Consider the following 9,060-nt stretch of genomic DNA (forward strand, 5'->3'; position numbering starts at 1 on the left):
GTGCTACATGTAGCCTGAATTCCTCATTAAAAACACATCTGATAAGTCATCTACTAACTGCCTTTCCTTAGAAGGTGCTGAGTTAGGTATTTAGTTTATATTACACACAGACCTGGAATTCAACCACCTCTGGCCTTTAATCTATTAGAATACATGGTGTCATTTACTGTTCTACTATGGACTCAAATGCTCCAAGCTGATAAGTTACAAAGACTGCGAAAAGAATGGCCTGTTATCTCATGCCCAAATCGGAACCCAAATGACTTTCACAAGAGTTTGGATTAGTAAATTGGCACTGTAGTTAATTCCTATAGTTGCTTTCCAGGGAAAAGTAACAAATATCTTGGGAAATGTCAGGTATACTCACTTTTCTATAATAGAAGAAAACGTGTAATTCACCAAAGGTTCTACCATTATATGCCCCAAAGTTCATTCTGAACAAAATAAGGTTTCTGTCTGAAAATATGATTGGTATGAAAAATATTCTCTTTGCACATCTGCCCCTTAGCCATCTTTCAGAGATCTGCCCCATTGTACCTTCTTCATAGTCTTTCCTGACTAGTCTATCTTCAGTATATTTTCTTTTCTGATTTTCTACTACAAAGAGCCTATGCCATATCAGCTGATAATTCAGAATTACAGATGCTGAGATAGAAAGAAATATTAAAAGTCATCTAGCAGCCAGGTGAGGTGGCTCACGCCTGTAATCCCAGCACCTTGGGAGGCTTGAGGTGGGTGGATCACCTGAGGTCAGGAGTTTGAGACCAGCCTGGCCAATATGGTGAAAACCCATCTCTACTAAAAATACAATAGCTGGGCATGGTGGTGGGTGCCTGTAATTCCAGCTACTCAGGAGGCTGAGACCGGAGAATCGCTTGAACCCAGGAGGCGGAGGTTGCAGTGAGTCAAGACCGTGCCATTGCACTCTACCCTGGGCAATGAGAGAGAAACTCTGGCTCAAAAAAAAAAAAAAAAAGGTAATCTAGCAATACCACCATCTCATGCTTTCATTGTTTCTACAACATTGCTATTAACTAGCAGTTAATAAATTCAAGTTCCCCAAGTAGAGAAGTTACAGACCTCAGGAACACTTCCACTGATACCTAAGTATAGCAAGGACAGGCCACACTTTCTTTGGACCGTCCACTTAGCCAACAAATATTTACTGAGCCTACTACGACGTCTACTAGCATGGCTATTGGGCTCTGGGGATTGAGCCCTGAACAAGAGAGACAAAAAATTCTTCATCTTGCCTTATATTATACTGGATATAGAAAACAATACATACAAACATACAAGATGTTAAGTGCTAAGTAGAAAAATAAAGAAGAGTGAAGGGACAGAGAATGAAAGGGAATATTAATTGAGAGGAAGCAGCCCTCTCTAATTGGAGACTATTCTTATAATTTTTTATTTTTCGAGACATGGGTTTCTGCTGTGTTGCACAGGTTGAAGTACAGTAGCTATTCACAGGTGCAACCATAGTGCACTACAGCCTCCACCTCCTGGGCTCAAGCGATCCTCCCACCTCAGCTTTCTGAGTAGCTGGGGCTACTGGTGCCTGTCACAGCACCTGGCTCATTATTACTATCATTATTATTCCTATTATTATATTATTTTGAGCCAGGGTCTTCCTCTGTCACCCAGGCTGAACTGTAGTGGCATGATCATAGCTCACTGCAGTGCTGACCTACTGGGCTCAAGTGATCCTCCCACCTCAGCCTTTCAAGTAGCTGGGATCACAGGTGTACACAACTACACCTGGATAATTTTTTTTTTTCTTTTTTTTTTTGAGACAGAGTCTTGCTCTGTCGCCCAGGCTGGAGTGCAGTGGTGTGATCTCGGCTCACTGCAAGCTCCGCTTCCCGGGTTCATGCCATTCTCCTGCCTCAGCCTCTCCAGTAGCTGGGACTACAGGCGCCTGCCACCATGCCCAGCTAATTTTTTTTTTTTTTTGTATTTTTAGTAGAGAGTGGGTTTCACCGTGTTAGCCAGGATGGTCTCGATCTCCTGAACTCATGATCCACCCAACTCAGCCTCCCAAAGTGCTGGGATGACAGGCGTGAGCCACCGCCTGGATAATTTTTTAAAAAATTTTGGTAGGGATGGATAATAACAATCACCATCATTATTTACTGAGTGCAGGTACTATATACTTCAATTAATTACCTCATTTAATCCTTCCAAATAGCTCTATAAAACAGATAATTTTATCCCACTTTGCAGGTTAGGAAACAAACTCAGTGAGGTTAAATGACTTGCCCAAGGGCACATACCTGGTAAGAAATGGAGCTGGGATTCCAAGTCTATGATTCTAAGCAAAGACTAGGCTCTTGTCATCAATCTAGCCTGCTCCCCACCACAGACATATTGCTTAGACTGAGCCCAAAGCATTCTCCTTCCCTCATGGTTTATCTCACCTAGCATCTCTAGCCCCACAGGAAAGCTCCTTCAGAGTAAGGCTAATAGTTGTATTTTCTTGGATCCCTCACACCGTCGGCACCACTTATGACACACAGTAAAACTGTGGCTGACTGTTGACAAGTGGATTGATTACTGCCAGAGATGTGTTCCACATATGACAGTTAAAACTTTCACAAGTAGTAAACACTCAGGCATGAAAGAATTTGCTGAGGCAAGTCAATTCCATTGTTTTTGGCAACCTGAGCAGAAAAATACTATGTAGTCCACAAGGAGAAATGGTATTAATTATCTCATTTTGCTAATAGTACCCAGAATATGTGAGCAATGACTGGCAAGAAAAAATAAGGTGGCATTACTGGCTGATCGAAGAAAATGAAATGCTTAGGCAGTGGTTGCTGCCACTGCTGACCTGACACAGACCCCAAGGTGTGCTCACCTGCAGCACGCGGCTCATCCACTGGAAACTATCTTCCTCGGAAGCATCAGGTCTTTGTTCCGCAACCACCACAATGCGCTCATCATAAAATACAGACACAGAAAACACAGCAATTCTAAGAGAGACAGATCAAACACATCAGGACTCCCTTCACAACCAGTCCTATTTGCTTTGTTTAACTGGAATTACAGAGAGGAGACAACCCCACCATGCTACCCGAAATGAGTAGCTTAGAAAAGAAAATGTCATAATCATTACTCTCAAAATGAGCATTCATTCATTTAAATAATATGTATTAAGCACAACTGTCATGAATGTTGGGACATAGTGGTAAATAAGACAATGTTCTTGTCTTTGTGGCACTTATGTGTTAGAGACAGAACAAACACATAAATACAGAATAATGCCATGTTGCAATATACAAGGGGTGGAGTGGTGTGTAGGGTGGCGTATTACTGAGGGCAGGGTGGTTGGGGGGCGCCTCCCTGAGGAGCGGACATTGGAGCAGAGACCTGAATGAGGTGAGGACGCGAGCCACGCGAAGATCTGGAGGAAGAGGTTTCCGGGCAGAAGGAACGGAAAGCGAAAAGGTTCTGAGGTAGGGACGAGCTTGGCAGGTTTGAGGAACAGCAAGAAGGCCAGTGTGCCTGGAGCAAAGTGGTGAAGCAGAGACCGGGAGGGAGAGAGGTCAGACCCAGGCCAGGGCAGATCACAGTGGACCTGAGAGGCCATGGGAGAGAGGATGAAGTTGGTTCTGAGGGAGGTCTCCGCTCAAATGTCCCCTTACTAGTGAGGCACTCTCAGGCCACCTCATAGAAACTGGCAGGCCACCCCCACCCCCATGTGTTTTTCTCCACAGCACTTGTCACTGTCTCACACGTTATCTATTGCCCTGTTTATGTGGTTCCTGTCTGTTTCCCACAACAAGCATGTGAGCTTCACAAGGACAGAGACTTGGCCTGTTTTGTTCACTGCCGCAGCCGGAGCCTCCAGGACAGCGGCACAGTGTTGGCACCCAGTGAATATTTGTTGAATGAATGCATGAAAGAATGGGAAGGCACCGGAGAGCAGAGTCTGCCGGCATGCCTGCCTGACACCCTCCTTCGTTCCTTCCACACACATTCACCCAACACCTACCAGGTGTCCGGCACTACCGATTGCTGGGATATGACTGTGACCAAAGGCAGGTATAGCGCCCCATGGACTTTACATCTCATAGGAAGCCACACCACTACAAAAAAACTATACATTTCAGAAACTGTTTCATTAATTTTTCTTCTTAAAGGGACACCAAGTTTGCCTTAAAGAGATACATCCATGATTGCAAACTGCTGAATAGGACATCAACCACTCAAATATGTAGCAAATATCTTTTCTTACATTAATAAGCAAAGAAAAAAGATATCTAATTGACTTTGTCCATGGAATCTGAAATTATGTACTATCTCAATCCCCACATTAAAATCATATAATTTAATCAGAAACAAGAGAAACAATTCTTAGATGTAAATGCCTAAAGAGTAGCATCTATCTCAATTAGTCTGAATGGCACTACTTTTGCATTGAAGAAATGTAGGAAGTTAATGTTTTAGAATTCTCCTCAGTCCTCAGGATTCAACAAATGGTAATACTTTAAATCTGAAGTAGAGGATATAGTTGCATCTTAATCCTCTTAGTTACAGCTGAAGAACCAGATGTTGTGAAATATATATTAAAAGCCAGGCTAAGAAGAAGAAGAAGAAAAAAAAAAAAAAAAAAAAAAGCCAGGCTTATGCAATACTTAAAAAAAACAATCTGATCACTTGGAAAGAGAACCGACAAAATACAACTGAAATCACTATGTGAAGATCTATTTAGATTCCATTAAAAGGTGCTAACATCTGAATTTTGTACTACTCACCTTCCTCTATAAACAGTCTTTATTGCCTCTACAGCCAATCCAGTAGCAACAATGTCATCAGCGTTATGTCTCCGACCACTAACCATCAGTAAGCCATCCATTTTCCCAACCACGAACACCAAACTACCCTGAAAGGTAATGATGATTTGCCTTGATTTCCATGATTTAAACAATGAAACAGACATCTTTTAACTTCCCGCCTTTAAATAAATCTCATTTAAAAAGTATTAAAAAGACAACTGCCATATTTTGTGGATTCTAGAGAAACCGTTTCACACCCTGATATCTCTGAAATCAGCTGGGAAAAGAGTGGCATCTTAGAGCCAATGAGTTCTCACAGGATACCTAAGAAGGGAATTTACTCATATTTATTTTAGGGAGGAACTTTATAAGAAAACAACTAGGATTCCACCCAAGCATAGTTGATTTTCCCAGCCATGATTTATGTGTTAGTTTGCTTATGTTTCTATGCAGAGGATACAGAGGAGGAAAAATGTATTCATTTACTATTGGAATTTGGAGGAGATTAAAACAGTTTAAATAGGAGAATGACCGCTTCAGGTTGGTAAGGGTAATGCTGTTTCCATCTGGCAAGATTAGAACTAGGTTAATAAAGAAAGGTCTAAGGAATGCAGTAGGTGCCTTTCTTTTCCAATAAGAAAACAGAGCAGCAGGGAACTACTATCAAATCCCCAAAAGCATCACTGTATAATCTTCCCAGACTCATTTGCAGCAAATTAACTTTTCTCATTCATTACAGAATTCCTAAATTTCTTAGTCCATTTACATATATTCACCTACCTAGTAGTTATCCCCATGTGAATGTCACTCACTGATTTACTGAGCACAATGTACCCTACACAGTGACTGGGCCGTGTAAGACATAACCCATCTCCTCAACAAGCTACTGGTTCAACCTGTATGTGAGGAAAAAAGCAGCCATTTCCAACAGAGGCTGAAAAGCTATGGTGTTGGTAAGAGAATGAGACAGTCGCTGCCATTCCTTCAATGTCCATTTCTCCATTTTGTTCACAGTAGGATAATTTTCACCTGGGCATGGTTGACCAAAATAAAGACTACATTCCAATCTCCCTTGAAGCTAGGTGTGGCTGTAGGACTAGTTCAGACCAATAAGAGAAAGTGTTGCACAGCAGCTTCAGGGAATCTTCCTTTAAAGAAGAGGACTGCACCTTTCCCTGTTTCTTGGAATGCAGATGAGAGGCTTGGAGCTCCATCTTGGACCTCAATCATGGAGCTGTAAGCTAAAAGGAGGTGGGTCTCTGAGAATTTCCTGGTGCTAAGTGAAAAAGTCAAGAGTGATTCTCCTAGATCTATGTCCTCACCCACCCTGCCCCTCCATAAATGGCAACGAAGAAATAAAATAAAATTAGATCTCTTATATGACTGAAGATGTTAAGTGGAAAAGAAGAGAGGGTAGGAGGTAATTAGAGATGAATGGAGGGATATGGGCTTAGTTAGGAATAATGACTATTACTTACAAAATAAAATCCTACTTCCCATGATGTCATGCAAAGCCCCTCCATGACCTAGATCTCTGCCATCCTCAGGCTCATCAAGTTTGTTTTTGTTGTTTGAAATGAAGTCTTGCTCTGTTGCCCAGGTTGGAGCACAGTGGTGTGATCTCCACGTCCCAGGGTTCAAGCGATTTTCTTACCTCAGCCTCCTAAGTAGCTGGAATTACAGTCACACGCCACCACACCCAGCTTATTTTTGTATTTTTAGTAGAGACAGGGTTTTGCCATGTTGGCCAGCCTGGTCTCAAACTCCTGACCTCAGGTGATCCGCCCACCTCGGCCTCCCAAACTGCTGGGATTACAGGCGTGAGCCACCATGCCCAGCCCAAACTCTTTTCACTCAAAGGATTTACTATTACACATTACATAGTGCCAATCGTTTACATGAAGATGCTCTGTACACTATGTATTATAGTTTGTCTTTGCTACTGAAGATAACTTTTTTCAGCACGCTCTAACTTATTGCAACATGTTAATCAAATCAGACAGAGATAGTGAGAATAAGTGAAAAGAGTTCTGAAAATAAAAAAATGTCTCATTATGTCTTCTGACCTCAGTGGGGAAAAAAAGGAAATAAAAAGTGTCTTAGTTTGAAGGAGTCAAATGAATCTGGGTAGTGGAAATGATAAACACTAACTCATTTTACGACATCCTTACAAGAACTGCTCTAAATGTAAGTGAAGTGATTCTGTAACACTCTTGGACTAATCAGAATTTGTTCTGTTCTGTGAATTAAAGTCCAAATATCTGGATCAAATGTAACAAAATCAACATGAGAGCATCACTTACCGGCCCTACAAACCCCAGCAATCCTGATCGGATGAATGGCACATCCCCAACAGGAGAGCCTGCAGAATTCACTGGAATTACCTAACAGACAAAATGAAGTGAAAAACTTTGCTTTTTCTTAGAAAGTATACGTGATTTTTAAAAAGTGTTATTAAAATACATGCTCAGTGAAAAAGTAATATAATAGTGAATCCAGTAATTCCATCCCTTTTAAAGAGATAACAAATAATTACAATTTATTATCTCTCTGGACTTTTAAGAAGATATAAACATGTATACATAAATATATAAATATATGTATATATAAATAAATGTACTGAGTTTTTTTTTCAAACAGATAATATACTTCTTGCAACTTGTTTTTCTACAAAGTATATCTCAGATACCCTTCCAAGTTAGTAAGAGTTGATTTAGCCCACTTTGTAAAATAGCTCTGTAATATGCCATTTCATGGGGGACAGGACAGCATAGTCATTGGTGTCAATTCAATTTCTGGCTCTGCCACTTACTAGTAATAGACTTTGGGCAAGTGCCTGGATTTTTCTGAACCTCTGTTTTGCAGCCATTTAGTGGAGTACTCTGTGCCTCTCACAGGCTTGGAGTAAAGATTAAGGAATGCAAACAGATTTGCAGAAACAAGTATGGTATCTGACCCAGAGTCAGTATTCAGGAAACGGTAGCTATTAGAATGTAACCAGTCTTTTATTACAGCTGGATAGGCCATTCTAATGTTTCACTATTATAAAGGTGCTTTAATGAATAGTGCTGTATTCATTTATGCATCTGTACAAAAGACATCAGTCTTTTCAATTTTAATTTGCTGGCCTCTAAAACCGTTGTATCCATTTACACTCATTAATACCATATTAGAATGTCTGGTTTTTCCCATGTCCTGCCTAATACTGTGTGCGATCCATTTTTCCAAACTTTGCCAATCAAGTACCAAAAAATATATCCCATTGTTAATTCATTTAAAAAAAATCTTTTTTTTTAAAAATGAGATTAGTCTCACTTTGTTGCCCAGGCTGGAGTGCAATGGTGCAATCATAACTCACCGCAGCCTCAAACTCCTAGGCTCAAACAATCCTCCCATCTCAGCCTCCCAAGTAGCTGGGACTACAGGTGTGCGTTACCACGCCTGGCTAATTTTTAATGTGTTTGTAGAGATGGGTCTCGCTATGTTGTCCAGACTGGTATTGAACTCCTAGCCTCAAGCAATCCTCCTGCCTTGGCTTCCCAAAGTGCTGGGATTACAGGAGTGAGCCACCATACTCAGACTTAAAAAAAAGTATTTAAATTCAAGACAGTAGACATTAATCCCATTATTGCTTTAACTGCATTTCATAAGTAGTATGTCTGAATTTCTTCTCCTTTGTTTTCTGGGCATTTGTATTTCTTTTGTGAGTAGCCTATTCATGTCTCTTACCTATTTTTTCTACCTGATAGCTGCCCCCTACCCTTTCTTTTCTTTTTTTTTTTTTAAGAGATGAGTTCTCACTATGTTGCCCAGGCTGGAATGCAGTGGCTAGTCACAGGCGCGATAATGGTGCAGTACAGCCTTGACCTCCTGGGCCCATGTGATCTCATCTCACACTCCAGAATAGTTGGGACTACAGGTGTGAACCACAGCACCCAGATAATTTTTTTTTTTAAGACAGAGTTTTTTGCTCTGTTACCCAGGCTGTAGTGCAGAGGCAAAGTCTTGACTCACTGCAAACTCTGCCTCCTGGGTTCCAGCGATTCTCCTGCCTCAGCCTCCTGAGTAGCTGGGATTACAGGCATCCACCATCAACACCCGGCTAAGTTTTGTATTTTTAGTAGACGAGGTTTCACCATGTTGGCCAGGCTGATCTTGAACTCTTTTTTTTTTTTGAGATGGAGTCTTGCTCTGTCGCCCAGACTGGAGTGCGGTGGCACAGTCTTGGCTCACTGCAAGTTCCGCCTCCTGGGTTCAAGCCATTCTCCTGCCTCAGCCT

General features: G+C 41.3%; 1 protein-coding gene across 1 annotated transcript in view; it reads right to left on the reverse strand.

Annotated features, from left to right (window-relative positions):
• DIP2B (DIP2 disco-interacting protein 2 homolog B (Drosophila)) overlaps positions 1-9,060 on the reverse strand; it is a 159,906-nt gene that overhangs the window by 45,713 nt on the left and 105,133 nt on the right. Inside the window, exons 18-20 of the mRNA XM_011964405.1 lie at positions 7,085-7,165; positions 4,761-4,888; positions 2,861-2,975 (exon numbers count right to left, since the gene is read on the reverse strand). Of these exons, the coding sequence (XP_011819795.1) occupies positions 2,861-2,975; positions 4,761-4,888; positions 7,085-7,165 (324 nt within the window). The remainder of the gene's footprint in view (positions 1-2,860; positions 2,976-4,760; positions 4,889-7,084; positions 7,166-9,060) is intronic.

The sequence above is a fragment of the Mandrillus leucophaeus genome, unplaced genomic scaffold (assembly GCF_000951045.1).
Source record: "Mandrillus leucophaeus isolate KB7577 unplaced genomic scaffold, Mleu.le_1.0 Scaffold118, whole genome shotgun sequence".
Classification (NCBI taxonomy): domain Eukaryota; kingdom Metazoa; phylum Chordata; class Mammalia; order Primates; family Cercopithecidae; genus Mandrillus; species Mandrillus leucophaeus.